This window comes from Ursus americanus, chromosome 36 (genome assembly GCF_024610735.1).
Source record: "Ursus americanus isolate L20-20 chromosome 36, mUrsAme1.1.p, whole genome shotgun sequence".
In the NCBI taxonomy this organism is placed as follows: Eukaryota; Metazoa; Chordata; class Mammalia; order Carnivora; family Ursidae; genus Ursus; species Ursus americanus.
The window spans coordinates 19,405,651-19,423,540 of NC_142162.1; the positions used below are offsets into that span (position 1 = coordinate 19,405,651).

At 38.5% G+C, this 17,890-nt stretch overlaps 2 protein-coding genes across 4 annotated transcripts in view; both read right to left on the reverse strand.

Moving 5' to 3' along the window:
• AQR (aquarius intron-binding spliceosomal factor) overlaps positions 1-6,911 on the reverse strand; it is an 83,861-nt gene extending 76,950 nt beyond the window's left edge. Inside the window, exons 1-3 of the mRNA XM_045815898.2 lie at positions 6,645-6,911; positions 3,887-3,943; positions 873-913 (exon numbers count right to left, since the gene is read on the reverse strand). Coding sequence (XP_045671854.1) covers positions 873-913; positions 3,887-3,943; positions 6,645-6,719 — 173 coding nt within the window. The 5' untranslated portion in view covers positions 6,720-6,911. The remainder of the gene's footprint in view (positions 1-872; positions 914-3,886; positions 3,944-6,644) is intronic.
• Positions 6,912-9,076: 2,165 nt separating this feature from the next.
• Positions 9,077-17,873, reverse strand: ZNF770 (zinc finger protein 770). 3 transcript variants are annotated; one of them, XM_087859109.1, is made up of 3 exons: positions 17,755-17,873; positions 12,597-13,402; positions 9,077-12,461 (listed from the first exon to the last, which is right to left on the reverse strand). In XM_087859109.1, the coding sequence occupies exons 2-3, from the start codon at positions 13,347-13,349 to the stop codon at positions 11,271-11,273; spliced, it is 1,944 nt and encodes a 647-aa protein (XP_087715235.1). In that variant the 5' UTR covers positions 13,350-13,402; positions 17,755-17,873; the 3' UTR covers positions 9,077-11,270. The 3 variants fall into 3 exon arrangements, with proteins under 3 accessions (XP_087715235.1, XP_045671870.1, XP_045671867.1); XM_045815914.2 differs by having other exon boundaries at positions 9,077-13,402; XM_045815911.2 differs by having other exon boundaries at positions 9,077-13,402; positions 17,673-17,843.
• Between the last annotated feature and the right edge of the window lie 17 nt (positions 17,874-17,890).

Genomic DNA, 17,890 nt, shown 5'->3' on the forward strand with positions numbered 1-17,890 from the left:
ATCATTAAAGCCTCTCATTTTGATGCTGCCACGGATTTGCTTTCATAACGTTTAGTAAAATTAACCTTCTGGGACTCAAACACATGAAAAATAACAAATCTGAGATTTTGTAAGTTTTTTTACCTTCATAATCTAAATGTTTTCATTTCATATTAAAACATTTAGTTAATTGTTCTTTTAAGATACTCACTAGGCATATATGCTTACAGGTGCAGATATAGAAATATGCCCAAAATACGTCAAAAAAAAAAAAAAAAGATGAGATGGAATGATGTGTAGACTATAAACTTTCTGTATTAAAAAAAAAACTGGGGGGGGGGACTGGATACATATGTACATAAATAAACTGAGGGTTAAGGGATAGGGAAGATTTCTCAAAAGTTATCCCCTTCTGTACATTGTTCAAAAACAATTTCTATTATCTATTTTTATTATTTTACATATATTCTATACATTGTATATAAAATATACTTTATTATTTTGTATAAAGTGTTATGTATGTTTTACTTTCATAATTTTTAAATAATCTTTCTGAAAGATTTATCAAAAAATAAAAAAAAATAAGAAAATAAGTATCAGTGAAATTGAAATAAAATCTTTATGTTTATTCTCCCTCACATTTCTTCAAAAACAAAATAAACCTGATGGGATTTAATTCCTCTAAACTAAGCCAAAAATTAGAAAGCAAAAAAATAATTTATGGTTCTTCAGCAGCTAGATATAAAAGTTTTTCTGGCCATCGTCTCCCTGATGACCAAATCAAAAAGAAATAAAGAAGTTCCAAGTTACGATCACATTTAGTTGAGAAGTGCAAAAGAGATCCAACTAGGTCCCACTTCATCCCTATGTATGAAAATTAAACTCATTCTTACCTCGATTTGACAATTTCTTTTTCATATATATCTTCAATGACCTGTTACCAAAAATATTAAAACATTTACTATCTCAAACAGCATTTTTTTAGATCCTAAATTGATAGTTTCCAGTTACTGAGATTACACAAAATAAGCTGGTTTAGGATAGATATAATAGAAGACAAATAGTAAAATATATCTACATAAAAAGATTCCTAGAAACAATCGCTAAAATGATGTATTCAAGGTGGCACTGTCATGCAATGGAGAGTGCACTGGACTTCTAAAGTGATATATTTATAATACTTCTAGGAAAAATAAAAATTCACAAATTAGAATATTTTTAAAACTTAATGTTAAGGTATATGCTATCAGACTCCATCTAAGAACAATATACTTTCAAAAGCCAGACAGACAGTAAATTAGAAGTACGAGGACATAACAGAAGCAAATTATATCCTGTTTTCCAAATACATGTGATAAAGCCTCAGAATTTCAATTCTTTTGGGTTAGGGAGGCCAGGATGGTGTGATACTTCAGAATTCAGCGCTGGTGTTACAAACCTGGTTCAAACCACCTACTTCATTGCAGACAGCTGGAACCCTTGTCTAGGACAGCTCTAAGGCTCACCTTCCCAATCCACAAAAAGGATCTACTAATACAAAGTATTCCACCAGTTGCTATGGATAAGATACCACATGTAAAGAATTTAGTGCAAATCCTGGCATATCGTAAGTCTTTTTTTTTTTTTTTAAGATTTTATTTTTAAATAATCCCTATGCCCAACGTAGGGCTCAAACTTACAACCCCAAGATAAAAGAGTTGCATGCTTTATCAACTGAGCCAGCCAAGTGTCCCCGTGAGTCTTTAATAATAGTTACCAGCAGAAGTCATAGCAGTGCTAGTGGCTAGTGACAACAGCAGTTAAAAAAAAAAATTCCTACTGTAAAATTATAAAGTACTTTAATACGGTATCATATTTTATGTAGCTACAAGTCTTTTAACTGCTCAAAGTAGATTCGTCAAGTAAATGTGGGTGATTATTTTATTTTTAAAGATTTTATTTATTTATTTGAAAGCGAGAGAGAGTACAAGCAGGGAGCTAGCAGACTGCCCGCTGAGCATAGAGCCTAAAGGGCTTGATCCCAGGACCCTAAGATCATGACCTGAGCTGAAGTCAGACGCTTAACCAACTGAGCCACCCAGGTACCCCAAGACTTGTTCAGTTTAAATAAAATTTCTGTTATTGCTTCTCTTTTTATCAAAATTTGAATTAAATAATAAAATGAAGTGCATAATCTTCAAATACCAACCTATAATAAAGTTCTTCTAAACAGGCATACATGGCTTCATCCAGAATTATAATGATCTGGATATAACCTCTGAAAATCTTTTTTTTTTTTTTTAAAGATGTTATTTATTTATTTGACAGAGAAAGACAGCGAGAGAGGGAACACAAGCAAGGGGAGTGTGAGAGAGAGAAGCAGGCTTCCCGCTGAGCAGGGAGCCTGATGCGGGGCTCGATCCCAGGACCCTGGGATCATGACCCGAGCCGAAGGCAGACGCTTAATGGCTGAGCCACCCAGGCGCCCATAATCTCTGAAAATCTTAATCTAATTAGGTTCAACTCGATCTAGTAGTGTCTTAATATATTCTTGTTATTAATGAAATGACCCTAGGAACCTCAAGACCCAACATATACAAACACATACAAATAGCATCTAAGAAGATAAAGCAACTCTACTGGTAATTAGAGTAATTAATGTATGCCTTATTAATGAATATCCTCCTGATGAATAAAAGGGATTGCTGGCAAAACAAAAATATATTTACAAATGAAACATTTAAGCTCAAGTGATATAAGAAATTTTGGGTTAAGTTCAGTTTTACCAAGTGTGCCTAAAGCAGTCTGCCGCCCCTGCTTATACATGCGCATGCTTTCTCCCTCTCTCAAATAAATAAATGAAATTTTTTTTTCAAAAAAAAGTTATACATGGGTTTTTGACTGCATGGAGGATCAGCAGTTCAGTTGTTCAAGGGTCAGCTAATAAAAACACACTTTAACCATAAAGAAGAGAAAATATATTTACAGTACTATTCTGCATTTATTAAAAAAATCTGTATAAATGGACCCATGCAGTTCAAGCTTGTGTTGTTCAAGGGTCAACTATAGTTGTGAAATGGCATGCAATATGTCATCTCTATTTTATTTTAAGATCTCTCTTTAAGGAACTATTTCAATGAGAATTAATCCCACATTTAGGAATTTTTGTTTTCATTTATTCTAAATTGCTCTACCTGAACCATAAATACCTTCCCTAACTGAAATATTACTGGTCTTTGGTCATCTAATCCTCTACCCTAAACGAATCCCACTTCTTCCACCATTCTTACAAATCTTTATATCAGCTCATCAACCTAAAAATAAGAAACAATAGATTCTACCCTAAATGAACTGTCAAAAAATTGTACAGAAATTTCTGTGTATTTACAAAAATTTTCATTACACAGTCATTATAATTCAAATTTAAAACAAACCAAGAATCTACAACAGGAAAAAAGTTATATACACGATTTAAAAAAATATATAACACAACACAGACTATGGACTCTGGGAAACAAACTGAGGGCTTTAGAGGGGAGGGGGTGGGGGAATGGGATAGGCAGGTGATGGGTATTAAGGGGGGCACATATTACATGGAGCACTGGGTGTTATATGCAAATAATGAATCATGGAACACTACATCAAAAACTAAGGATGTACTGTATGGTGACTAACGTAACATAATAAAAAATTATTATTAAAGAAAAAAAATTTAACACAACAAAATGCTAGTGGAGGTTATCTCTGGGTAGTGATTTTTATTTTCTAATGTGTAACTTCTGTAGTTTCCAAATTTTCTAACATGAATAATTGTCAGTCTGATAATTAGAAAACTGTAATTTGAACTTAAAAAAAATCATAGAATGCTTTTGCTGAATTAGCTCTTAAAAAAGAAACAATTTTATTGTTGTAAACCAAAAATACTTACCTTTATATCAAAAGGTGATTTTTTCTTGATATGAGGAGCCCAGTATTTACACGCTAACTGCAAAAGTAAACAGTATAAATAATAAGTCACAGGTTCATATCATTGTCGAGCTAGAAGACTGAGATCATATAGTAACAACCTGTTTCCTAACAGGGCACTAGAGGCATTGGGAAGACAAAGTAATTCCATCTTCTAAGAGGACTATATGGGCATGCAGGCCAGTTACCATCCTTGGGTCAACAAATACCAAATCTATATTCAAGCCCAAATCTTGCTCAGGTACTCTAGACTCACATATTCAACTGCCTTCGCAATATTTTCAACTGAATGTCTACTAGGCATCTCACATTTAACAAAGCCCAAACAGAACTCCTGATACCCCCCACTAAACCCTCTCCTTTCCTATCTCAGTAAATGTCCAAACCATTCACCTAGTTGTTCAAGCTATGCCCGATTTGTCTTTTCCTCCATCCTTCCCCAATTTTTTTTTAAAGATTTTATTTATTTATTCGACAGAGACAGAGACAGCCAGCGAGAGAGGGAACACAAGCAGGGGGAGTGGGAGAGGAAGAAGCAGGCTCATAGCGGAGGAGCCTGATGTGGGGCTCGATCCCATAACACCGGGATCACGCCCTGAGCCTAAGGCAGACGCTTAACCGCTGAGCCACCCAGGCGCCCCCCATTCTTCCCCAATTAATCAGCATCAAGTCCTGCTGCCTCTACCTTCAGAATATACCAGTCTACCCTAATCTTTATTTTTTTAAAAAAAGATCTTATTGATTTATTTGACAGAGCACAAGCAGTGGGGGCAGCAGAGGGAGAAGGAGAAGCAGGCTCTTCACTGCGTAGGGAGCCCGATGTGGGGCTCGATCCCAGGAGCCTGAGGTCATGACCTGAGCCGAAGGCAGATGTCTAACCGACTAAGTCACCCAGGCGCCCCTACCCTAATCTTATTAGTAGAGGCCACCATCATCTCTTACCAGGAGTAACTGGTAACCCTATTACTACTTTTGCTCTTTCACTCCCATCCAGTTCCCACATATTAGCCAGAAGATTCTTTCTAAAATAGCATTTCCTGGATTGCAAATAAAATCTACTTCACCGAGAATGAAATCCAAACTTCTTATCTTGGCCTTCAAAACTGTATATGATCTGATCCCTACATACTCTCTGTCTTCATCTCATACCATTCTCTCTCTTATGTTTTTATCCTGGCCTTCTTTATATTCACACCATAAAGCGTTTACACTTGCTATTCCCTGGATTCTTTCCCTGCTCTCCCCAAAACTGGCTCCTTTTTTTGCATTCAGGTCTTAGCTCAAATGTCACCTCAGAGAGAACTTTCCTGACTGCCTCTCATACACCCTAACCCAGTCACTGTCATAACACCCTGTTTCATTTTCCTGACAGTACTCATCTTTGTTTGAAACTATACTGTTAATCCGTCTGACTCATCTCTAAAAATCTAAGCTCCGTGAATGAAGGAAACTAGCAAATGGCTCTAACCACAAAAACACAGGTATATGGGAAAAGGAAGATCTAACCTAGTATAATAGTTTAAGTTGTCAGGAAGGCTTCTCCAAAGTAATGTAGCTGGATGACAATGAATTAACCGTATAAAGGGAAGTGGGAAAAAATGAGGACTCTGAGCAGAAGGCACAATGTTGAAAGACCAGGAGGTGAAAGACAGAGTGACAAATTTAAGTAAATGCAGGTCAGTATGGCTAAAGCAGAGTTACAAAGAGAGAAGAAAGTGGATATAAGCACAGGCCAGATTATATAATACTTTGAAGGATCCTGGTCATTATCCTTTGAGAAATGAGAACTGTTTAAAGATTTTAAGAAGGTAAGTAATATGATCGGATTTTCATTTGTGTAAAATCACTGGCAGCAATATGCAGAATGAGCTGAAGGAGAGCAAGAGGAACCACAAGACAGTTTAGGATGCCTAAGTCCAGAGAGTAAACAAGGGCAACCTGGCTTCGTGTACAGAGAAGCAGACAGATTTGAAAGATATTTAGAATGTAAATATGCAGTGGTTAAGAGAAAGGGGGGCTCAAAATGACCCTGAGGCTTCTGCCTTGGCAAATCTGAGACAGAGGCCACAGAAGAAAGAAACAGATGGGATACTAACTTCGGCAGGGAGTTACTTGCACTCTTAACCAACACCCAAAGCAGCGTCTGAGGATCAGGTATGTTGTTGAGGGCTACAGGACTGTGTTTCCCATTCACAGCCAACGACGGTTCACAATGCAACACAGTAAACAGGTTCTAAAGGAACGCTCTCGGATAACACGACCTCTCTCTTCATAGATGCATCTACTTGGAGCAGGTGTCTTGTCAGACTCTCGTCACTCCACTCAAAAGCCTAGGTCACTCTACGGCTAAGAAAACTCTACCCCTCCCTCTCTGTTAGGCATCATCTCTGCTACGAAACCTTGCCGGTCTCAGATAGGCTGGGGTGCTGTTTCTTCTGTGAATCCATCGCTTCCGCGACAGACTCCAAAATAGAAAAGCTCGCTTAGTAGCTTTGTTTTTGTCTACCTTCCTTGGAACCTGTACTCCGTAGGGCAAGGCGGCCTCTTTCACTGGTATCCGCGGCACCTAACACAGTGGCCGACATAGAGCAGATACTCAGTTAAAAGACCTGAGCGAATGAACTGACGAACGAATGCCTCCTGGGTGCTCCCAGTCCCAAAGAAAATCCCCCCCCCCCGCCTCCTCCTTCCACACACACACCAGACTCGGCCAAGCTCACCTGGGTGACGAACTCCGCGTTAATCTGGGACACCGTAGGAGCCACGATTTTCTTGGGCTGAGCAGGGGCCGCCATGGCAGCACTCTCACGTCGCTCCAGTGGAAAGGAAAGGTCCGCTCAGCAGCGGTGAACCCGATGCGCTTCCCCTAACAGGCAGCTGCGCGAAGCAGGAGCCCGCGGGCCGGGATAACCCCAGCCTTCACAGACTCAGAGGAGCGCGTACATCAGCCCGTACATTTCCCCGGAAGCGGAACGGAACAGGGCCGGAAGTTCGTGCAGGCGTTGGGTCTGAGCTGCAGAAGGCGAGGGCTTCGGCCTCCTCCGCATGCGCCCCCTAGCGGGCATCCGAGAGAACGCACCCGCCGTCCGGATCGGTTCTCCATGACTGGGCAGGTAGGTGGTGGTGGGTGAGGAGTTGTCGGGTTGGGGGAGACTTGGCGGTTCTCTTATCCCTAAAAAAAGCAGTAGTGAAAAAAACATAGGCTGGGTATGAGGGGCTCGGTTTTTTATGTTTTTAACAGATTCGTGGAGGTATAGGTTGATATACAATGAACTACATGCACGTATTTTGGAGTGTAAAGTTTGATCCGTTTTCAGCCACACATCGGTGAAACCACCATCAAAATCAGGATAATAAGCATATTCAACAGCCCTAAAAGTTTCCTCATGCCTTTTGCAATCCATCCCTATTGCCATACTAGGGGAAAAAAGGGCTACCTGGTAAAAAGGAGCTGACAGGTTAGTGAGTGAAGACGCAATGGAGAAAGTCGGTGTAAAATGCATTTCAGCATAAAAGACAAAAAGATAGTAACAGTAACCAGAAAAACAGGCAAAATTCAAGTTGCTTGTCCCAACTGTTATTTCTTTTTACACTAGGTGCAGTGGAATCTTTTTTTTTTTTTTTTTGCCTATCCTCCCTTCTCTCCAAACACCAAATTTGACCTAACGGCAAACCTGCATAAATGCAAATTCTTGGGTCCAACACCAGACATGAGAGAAACTCTGGGATGTGACTTAGCTATCTATGCTTTTAACAAACCGTCTATGATTCCGCGGAACACTAAAGTTTGAAAAACAATGATCAACAGTGACAATTAATAGAGTTATGAACAAAAGGCAGTGGGAGCACAAGGGATGGATCATTTGGGTAAATCTAAAAGGCTTCCAGAGGATTTAAGTTCAAACTCAAAGAACGAATAGAAATTTGCCAGGGGAGATACAAAATATTACATGTTCCATATTCCTTTAATAATACCATTGTGCCACTTTTCTTTTTTCTCTTAGTGCTAACAGAACTCCAGCAGCTAACCCTGAAATTTAAGTCCTTCAAGATAGGAATTAAATGCTCTTTCCCTGCTACTAAAAAGCAGATATTCTGTATCATCAAACAGCCCTTGAGGCACTGGGCTGGCTCAGTAGGTGGAGCCTGAACTCTTGATCTCACAGCCATGAGTTCAAGCCCCCACGTCCAGTGTATAGATTACTAAAAAACAAACAACAGTCCTTGCAAATGTTACTTCTGACAAAAAATTCTTGTATGTTACCCCGACTTCAAACATTGTTGCTCTATCTTAAAACTGTAGTTCTGATTGGTTATCTAACATAACATGGAAACTGAAACATTTTGGGGCTTCCTGGCTGACTCAGTCAGTAGAACACATGACTCTTGGTCTCAGGGTTGTGCGTTGAAGCCCCATGTTGGGATAGAGATTACGTTAAAAAAATAAATAAGTAAAAAACTTCATCATTTTTTAAAAAAAGTTTTCTGCAAGCCAGTTTTAAATACTGGTTTTTTCCCCGTAATCACAGAAAACCAAATAAAATCTGGCTTAACTAAATTTCTTCTTTGAACAGAGTGTGAAAGTCTGTATCTAATTTAAAATAATAGTGGGTAGACAAGATGGAGACAAGAATAACAAGAATATACATGGGAGGAACTAATTCTGTTATTTCTTTAGCACGAATCTGGAAGAAGGCCAAAGAAGATAAATGGGTAAGCAGGCAGATCATGTGACATGTAATGCATTTAACATCCTTTTGTAGGTGATAAGAACCTATGAAAGAAATGTACTCAAAAGAAAAAGTAAAAGGGAGATGATTAAATATCCATATTAGGAAATTCAGTGTAGAAGGTAGATTGGAGTCGGTCCAGTAAAGTGTTTGGCAATCAGTACCTCAGTCCAGTATTACGATTTTACCTTCTATTAAAAAAAAAAAAAGTCCAAATTGTGTAATTTGAAAGTTTATTTTTAAAATGCTCTGAAATTTAAATTCTTCAAGACTCTTAACCACCATCCACTTTCCTTCAACACACACACATTTTGTCCTAAAATTGTTGGTTCCACTAACTCAGCCAATGAAACTACTTCAGTAAGAAATCATGCTACAGCTTGGAATCACCCAAACAAAAAATTTTAATAAATCTCTTTAAAGATATTTATAAAGTTTATTTTTTCAGAAAACCAAAGTAATTGATTCAACAATACTAACAGTTCTAGCATGCAGCAAATCATCATTTAACATCTAATGTTTAATTTTCTTATCATGGATGTATACAGTTTATTTTCATTCCTATAAAGTTTCCACAAGAAGCTTGCAGGGATAAAGGTAAATAAGGATTTTGTTACAGGTACTTCAAATAGCACTACAGTACATCTTTGACAAAATTTTTACAATATTCCAACTTTCAATATGAAACAGCTTAAAAAGGCATGGGCCAAAAAAAAAAAAAGTATAGTAGTATCACTTAAGCAAATAAAGTCTAATAATCATACAAGCACAACACTGTTAGGACTCTCCCTGTTTGGGTTGGGAAAGGACTGAATGAGACATTTATTCAAATAAAATTACATAAATAGCTTTAGAAAATCCCCAAATACATAATTTTAAACAAAAAATCCTTGAACCTATATTCTTGGAAAATATGAACTAATTATTCTTTGCTTTTATGTAATAGGTTATGTTCTTGACATGTTTTGTGTAAAGCAAATTCTGTAAACCATCATCTTGCTTGCACTGGAGGAACATATCTGGAGGAAACCTAAGAAAAATTATTCTTTAAAACATATGATTCTCCTGCACATTTATACATCATTGGGCATTTTATCTGTATTAATCTAATTAATCCTATTAAACCCAAGTTTCTCAAAACGCACTTGAAAAAGAAGGTACCAACCTCTCCTTCCCCCTCCTTCTACACAAAGACAATTCTTAGAGTATGACAAAGAGCTTACAATGCAAAGAATGTTTATTTATCCATCCTCAACAGAGGGCTTGTCACTATATTTAAGTGTGCTGGGACAAACACCCACATGTTCTTCTCTTGAAAGATAATGGTTATTTTATTACTAAGAAATGTCATCTTTAAAGATTTTATTAAAAAATGGCAAATACAAAGGACAATTTGTGATTATGTCTTTTATAGCTTAAGATTCAGTATTTCCCAATCATGACAGTGCTGTTTAGAACGATACCCTCAATTCCATAACCACTTTATTCCTATATGGGAATAATTACCTTACCAATTAAAACAATTTGCTAAGGATCAAAATAACATTCTTTAGCATTAGAGTCTTGCAAGAAACATGGAATTAAACACTAGAGCTAGACCTAGTCACTGCCATTTGATCAAACTTAACAGAATAGATTTAGTTAAGTCACAGGACCATTCAATTCAAGAGGCATTAAAACAAAGTTTTACTGAAGCAAAATAGAAGTCTTGTGGAGATTCAGGTCTATAGGTGAGTCTAAAGTCTATACAACTGTTGTCAACCATTTAGTAAATAGATGAATTTCATTTATTCTTCTGAAAAGATAATACTGCATACATATCATCAAAAAGATTATGGCACTTGGACAATATTCCTGATAAGTAAACATGATAAATGTGTACAGGTGCACCCTAGTCTCTCTCCTACTTTCAGATCTTTTGGGAAAGACAACAACAGGTTGGCCAAAAACAAACTCTAATCCTCTGTGGAAAAGGAGGTGAAGCTACCAGAGTCCTAAGAATAAATAGCTTGCAAAAGACCAATGAAAATAATGCCATGATTTTCTCATCCATTTTCACTTTTACTGCCTTCAGTTTTTAAACCTACAAGAAAAAATGCCTCAAAGGAATTTGAGCCATAGGTGGACAAAATTATGCTTTCATGTGAAACATAAAATAAATAAAATGTAGTGGAGTTATTTGCTGCAGCCAAAACCCAATTTTTACCTATCAGTCGTTTGAGTATATCTAAAAGGAGATGGCATACATTAAGGAATAATTCCTTTAAAAAATGAATGAATTGAGTTATTGTACCGTATCATGGATTTACATTTTCAGTATAGCCGAAGTATATATTAAAATAAATGCTTACTGTATGGCATCAAACCATGTTCTTCCCCCTAAAAATTAATTTGGCTGTTCCTAAAACATTGTATTAATTTTCTATGTATCTTGGCTCTTACTTGCTGGACAAGCAACTGCCTATGAAATCACTCAACCTAAGGAAGGCCTTTTAATGAAAATACGTTTTAAATGACACAGGCTTTAAGAACAAGATCACCAGAGAGACCACAAATGTGTTACTGGTTCTGTCAGTTACATAACTGAATTTGAGAACCACTTTATCTTGTGGTCGGTCATTCCTTAAAGTGAGTAAGTTGATGTCTCTTCCAGTGAGGAGCCTGTCTGAATGTTTTGCCACAAACTGAGCATTCAAATGGCTTCTGCCCTGCATGAATTAGATAGTGTCTTTCCAGTTTAGATGGAGATCTAAAACTTTTGGAACAAACGCTGCATTGGTAAAGGAGGCCATCATTCCTCTCTGCACGCCCTGAATAACTACAACAATGACTGTGTTGGCTCTGCTCTGACTGCAGAAGTGTACTAGAGAGATAAGGCTGCCTGTTCCTGTAGGGGGTACTAAGAATGAAATCCTCTGATTCTGCCTTAACTTTTATTTCTGGTATTTGATCTGACTCTGACACCTCATATTTTTGGAAACCAAGAGTCTGACATTGTTGGGAAGCATTATAGTTAACATTATCACCTGGATGAATGAGAAGTTGGTTCAAATTTTCAAATTCCTGGCAGAGAGATCTTCTATAAGGAATTTTATCAATATGAGTTAATTTGTGTCTTTTTAAGTGAGCTGACTGTCTAAAAGATTTCCCACAAACATTACAGCCAAAAGGCCTCTGTCCAGTATGAATTAAATAGTGTCTTTGTAGTTTGGATATAGAAGGAAACACTTTCTCACATTTGTCACAAGGACACATCTTATGTCCAGTATGGATGTTTTCACTTGGAACTGAAAAACCACACTGAAGCACTTCACAGTTATCAAAGAATTCCTCACCTGATGAACCATAGATAGATACATCTTTATTATTCATTGAATTATCTATAGTTAACATGTTTTCTGTTTTAAGGATACCTTTCAAATTTTTACCCATATTTTGGCTCTGGAAGTGCTTTTGCCAAGAAAATGGCAAAGTCAATGTTTTCTTCTTTTTATTGCCAACTGTCTTATATGTTCCATGTTTGCCAAGAGAACCCATAAATGTTCTCTGGGTTTGTTCAGGACTCTGCTCACCAGAAATAAGATCACAATTTTTCAAGAAATTGTTTTTAAATACTTTTTTCTCAGATCGGAAATTATCTAATTTCTTACCCCCAGCACGTTTAAGTTTAGCCAAGATCTTTTTCACAATGGTTTTATAGTTGTAGCTTCTTTTGAGCCTGCTTGGAATTTTGCCACCTCTGGAAGGAAAACACTTGTGTCCACTGAGAATCTGCTCTGATTCAAAACACTCTTCACACTCCGGACACTGAAAAGGGACGATATAAATAGAGTGGACATCAAGTTGATTATTCTCCTCAGATTCACCTATATCACCATTTTCAAAACCATCCTGCTTTGCATTTAATTTATTAGGCAGGGGGCATGATTCTGGACTCTTTACCTTTAATGAAACAGTCTGAAAGGTCTTATTCCTGGTATGGATTTGTTTATGCTTCAGAAGTTTGCTTTGAATCTTAAATCCTTTTTGACAAAAACAACATTGAAAAGGTCTTTCTTCTGAATGTGTGAGTTGATGAATTTTTAAATGAGTTGACTGTCGGAAAGATTTACCGCACAAGACACACTTAAAAGGCCTCTGACCAGTATGAATAAGTGCATGCCTATCAAGTTTTGATTGTGATGGAAACATCTTGCCACAGATTGTACATGCATGAATATTCTTTCTTTTCTTTGTAGGGCTGTATGTAGGATCAGACTTAGAGCATGGGTGTAATGCCCATCTTTCCTCTGTAGCAAAAGTATGATACATCCCATATACTGGCTTTTCTTGCTTGGCCTCCAACAATCTTCTGACCTGTTTAACATCATTCTGGTAGGTTTCATTATGAAGTTGTTGGTGCTTCACAAACGTCTTCAGATTTTTAAAGTGGCGTTGACAAATACTACATTTAAAAGGCAGATTATGAGTTAGCTGATGTCTCTCCAGATGAACCAGTTGCCTAAAGGTTTTATGACACACATCGCATTCAAACGGCTTTTGACCAGTATGAATGAGATAATGCCTAGCTAATTTTGATGGTGTTTCAAAGTGCTTGAAGCAAATATTGCAAATATATGGCCTGTTTCTAGGTAGTTTGTTGGCTACTACACACTGTTGAATCTTTAGCATTTTTAAATTGTTTTCAGCCATCATATTCTTCAGTGATATACTCTGATGAACTCCATGTTCTTAAACTCCACAGATGTCTAAAAATTAAAAATAAAAATGTATTAATTTAAAAATTATTTATTCATATGAAAAGAAATAATTTAAGTTATCCTTTGGTTAAGATATTAAGGGTATAGGGGAACCTGGACTTTTTCTATGTTTAAAACTAAGCTAATAACCATTTTAGATGAATACTTTAGAATCATAAAACTAACTTCACACACAGAAATGATGAGTCTTTAAAAGAAATTTCTAGGGGTGCCTGGCTGGCTCAGTCGGTAGAGCAAACAACTCTTGATCTCAGGATCATGAGTTCAGGCCCCATGTTGGGTGTAGAGCTTACTTAAAAAAAAATAAATAAAATAAATAAATAAATAAATAAATAAATCTCTAAAAACCTATATAATTTTAAGCTATATTTCTAATTAACTGAGATAATACATTAAAAGGGGGATGAGTTGAATTTCTTAACATTAGACCTTTCAATTCCAATTTTCCTAGTTCTCTATTAAGTAGCATCATCAGTATTTAGTTGCTTTGTCATTATTTATTTATTTATTCATTTTTAAGAGAGAGAGAGAAAGCCTGTGTGCGGGTCAGGGTGGGGAGGGGCAGTGGGAGAGGAAGAGAATCTCAGTAGGCTCCACCCTCAGCACAGAGCCCGATGTGGGGCTCCACCTCACGACCCTGAAATCATGACCTGAGCCAAAATCAAGCTGGACACTCAACCAACTAAGCCATCCAGGTGTCCCGCTTTGTCATTTTTAAAAAAAATTAAGCTGGAAAGGTAAGGAGTGTAAGAATTAAAATACAAAACTAAAAATAAGATGTATGTGCATTTAATTATAGCATACCATGGGTATGATCTGAGAGAATGTTTCAGTTACCAAGGCTGGATTTCTTAGCCACATCATTAACAGTATTTACTTTTAATTACTTCTTTGGACCAACAAAGACAACATGGACAACTGGGAGAATATGCCCCAGATAACCTGGATTCTAGTTCTGATTTGCTACCATATGATCTCAGTGGCAGAAAAAAGGAAACAGATTCTTCATCTCTAAAATGGGGAAAATGCCTGGCTGCCTACCACATCAAGTTGTGAGAATCAATGGAAATAATGGGTCTAAATGTGTTGGAGAACCGTGAAGCCATACACAAACGGGAGGTATTACTTAGCTCAACGCTAATCAAATTTTAAAACTTTATCCTTGTCTACATAATATATTTTAAAAGTTTCTAACTAAGAAATAAACACACTAACTAAATTTATAGTTCTTTGTATTCCCTCTTTGCATTTTGTCGTGGAATTCCTGAAGGACAGATACAGAGGTAATAAGGCAAATTGGCTACTTATATTTCTTATCGATGGCTAAGTAACTGAAAGTTAAGTGTGGTTCCCTGTTCAGACAATATAATAAAAGGATCATTTTGGTCTTGGAATTCATATAAAGATAAATATGCTTTCCCTAATATAACTCTTTAGGACACATGCAAAAGTTTACTGGGCATTTTTACAAAAAACTGTATACCCTATCTTCTCTTTTATCAGAGAAACCAATTTTCTTCTCACCCTTCTTCTACTATTGCATTTACTTTAAAATGAAGGAGTCGGAGACTTAAAAAAAAAAAAAAGCTGCTCTACCTCTCTGATTCTAATGTTGTATCTTCTAGTGGAGATCAGAAAGTTGAAAAATCTACCGGAAACTCAGTGTTCTTTTGTCAGCTAATGTGGCAAACATCCAACATATATGCTATTTGCTATTTACTGTCTTCTCCTAGAAGACACCTTAAATACAAATCACAAACACACCCACAAACACACCCACTGTGGTTCTCTTCAGCAATGTGAATTAGAAACAAAAACATTCATTTATTGAACAAGTATCTCTAGTAGTTGCTTTATCAGTGTTTTTCAGTGTTGAAAAACACAACTGCATGTTGCTACCGTTAATGCATTGTGAAATCAACAGCAGTTTTGTTTAATAAAGAGTAGAAAATATCAGATTGCATTACATAAAGATGAATAGTTTTGTGAAACTTCTGTAGAAAGAGGTAAGAATGTCTGTGAAAGCTGTTCCTGGTATATCTCTTCACACAACACTAGACAGAGAAACCCACAACAAATCAATCACTTTATTCAAAGTAACCAAGTAATCCATTAGGTAAGATTGGGGCCCATAGGATGAGGCAGGATTACTAAGGAAAGCAACAGTATCTAATTTTCTTCACTTGGCCCATATAACCCGGAAATATTTACCAAAAATGTAATTAGAGGCCAAACGGATAAGTCACACAAGTCTATTTAAATAAAAGAATCTGACTCCAAGCCACTATAATAATTTATAAAATATACCATATAACCCAGATATCCATGTTAGCAACAATCCACTGTTGGTGCTATTCATATGCTTTTTCACTACACTGAGTTAGAGAAATTACTGGTGAACAACCTCCAAATTCCTAAACATGCTAACACCCCAACAGTTATGAGGATTCAAATTAAGTCATGAATCCATTAAATTGCCAAGAATTTGGCAATTTATTTCATTCCTGTCAAACTATCAGGTGTCGAGGTGGTCAATTAGGACAAAGAGCCAAAATGAAAATAATAATCAAGCCTTTATTCACTTACTGCCACAGTGCAAGCATGAGGCAAAACAAGTACTGGTTCCCCAGGGTCCATTAAACAGAACTACACTAGGTGAGGATCAGATGAATGCAGTGCACACAATCATCTCCCTGCAGAGGAGGCCAGAACAAAAGGCTTCTGCCTCTTTGTGGACCTGCGGGCCAGAAGAAAAGGAAGGGCTGGGAGTGGAAAGGTCCTGAGTTAAAACTGAGAAAAGTACCTTAAGCAAGCCCTGCCCCCAACCCCCAAGGAGGTCTTGGTAGAGAACGAGGGGCCTGGGAAGTACCCCTGCCAAGATCTGAATGGAGGTAACTGAGCCAACAATGCAGTCTAGTATAAAGCATGGGTAGCAGCGGGAAAGGGGTGAGTCCTTCACTGCAACTCCCTCCAGAAAACTGCAATACACTGGCCATGCACAAGTCTGGTGTGAGGAGGGCAGTTTCCCCCACTAAGGCTGGCCAGCCAAAGCCACACAATTGTCTACAGTCAGGCCTGAAGATCACACAAAGGATTTTGGTCTGGAGCAGACCTCCTCAATTCCTACTGTATATTTTTCCTTCTCTTTAATAGTTCTTATGGAATAATCTCGAAAAAAGTCCCAGACTAGAAGCACACACCACAACCATCTCTGATTAGAACGGGAATTGACTACCTATAGTTCTTGGCCAAAAAGTGTCTATGGCTGATCAACTACCACCAAGACCGGATACTGTTGTCGTTTGCCTTCACACCATGTGGGAGAGCACTGACTGGGAGCCCTGTATTGCTAGAACCATTAGTGGCAACAAGTGATCTCATCTGCTATTTATAAGTGATAGCTCAGGGATCCCCAGTGCTCCAAGTGCGTCCCATATGTACTTCCACAAGGTGCAGATTAATTTGATAGAGCTCCAAATCCCACTTCGACTGATTCTTTGTGCTCTCAATTGATTTTTTGTTGTTCGTAATATTAAAACAAACAAAAACAAAACAAAAACAACAAAGCCAACACCGTGTACTTTTTCCTGTTACACTGAAAATAAAAAGTAAAATAGTAAATCTCAGCGGTTCAACCTGAAGATTATTCTGACTGCAAGATACACTCTGCTGGAAGACTGTGGAAACCAATTTAAAAAAATTCCAAGGACGCTTCCCGGCTGCAAGCCTGTTGGCTTTTTATTAGCGATCACCGTAAGAGCGAAGTGAGGACATCACAAAAGCAAATGAACAAGAGACGAAAGACCTGAAAGAACCTTGGACCACTTCCAGCTGGGGAATAATCTCTGGTGACATTTATCACAGCCTTTCCCTCTTGGTGGCGGCTTCTGCCCCACTCCCCTGGCCCACGCTCTTAAACCCTCACCTCCCGTCCCAGAGGGGCAGCAATGGACAGAGGACCCTGACGTCCGGCCGTCGCCCTAATCGCCCACAACCAGTAAGCACCTAGGGGGTCGAGTCGAGCCCAGAGACTGCAAAATCCCACACCACGAAAGGAAGGGCAAGGGTGAAAACGGCTTTGGCCGCAGCAAGGGGGGAAAATGTCACATGCGATTCGACCCGCAACAGGGGGAAAGCATCCTTTCTGCGCCTTCCTCACAGAGATTGCCGCTCCCCAAGAGACGCAGTCGGGAGGCGGAGAGCTGGGAAAGGAATGGGAGCCGAGGTCGTGGCGCCCCCGCTACGGGTCCCCGGGCACCTTGGAGGGATCGAGGCAGGCCCGACCCTTCCCGGGGCTCGCTGCACCTCACACACGGATTCCTCAAGCCTTCCTCACGCACCTGGAGCTGGCGCGGACCGGGCAGGCGCGCATCTCCGGGCCCAGGCGCCGCGAAGGCAGCGAGCGCACGTCCGCAGGGCTGGCGCGGCGACGGGCTGAGCGCGCAGGCGCGGCGCTCCGGAGCGCCCCGGGACGCG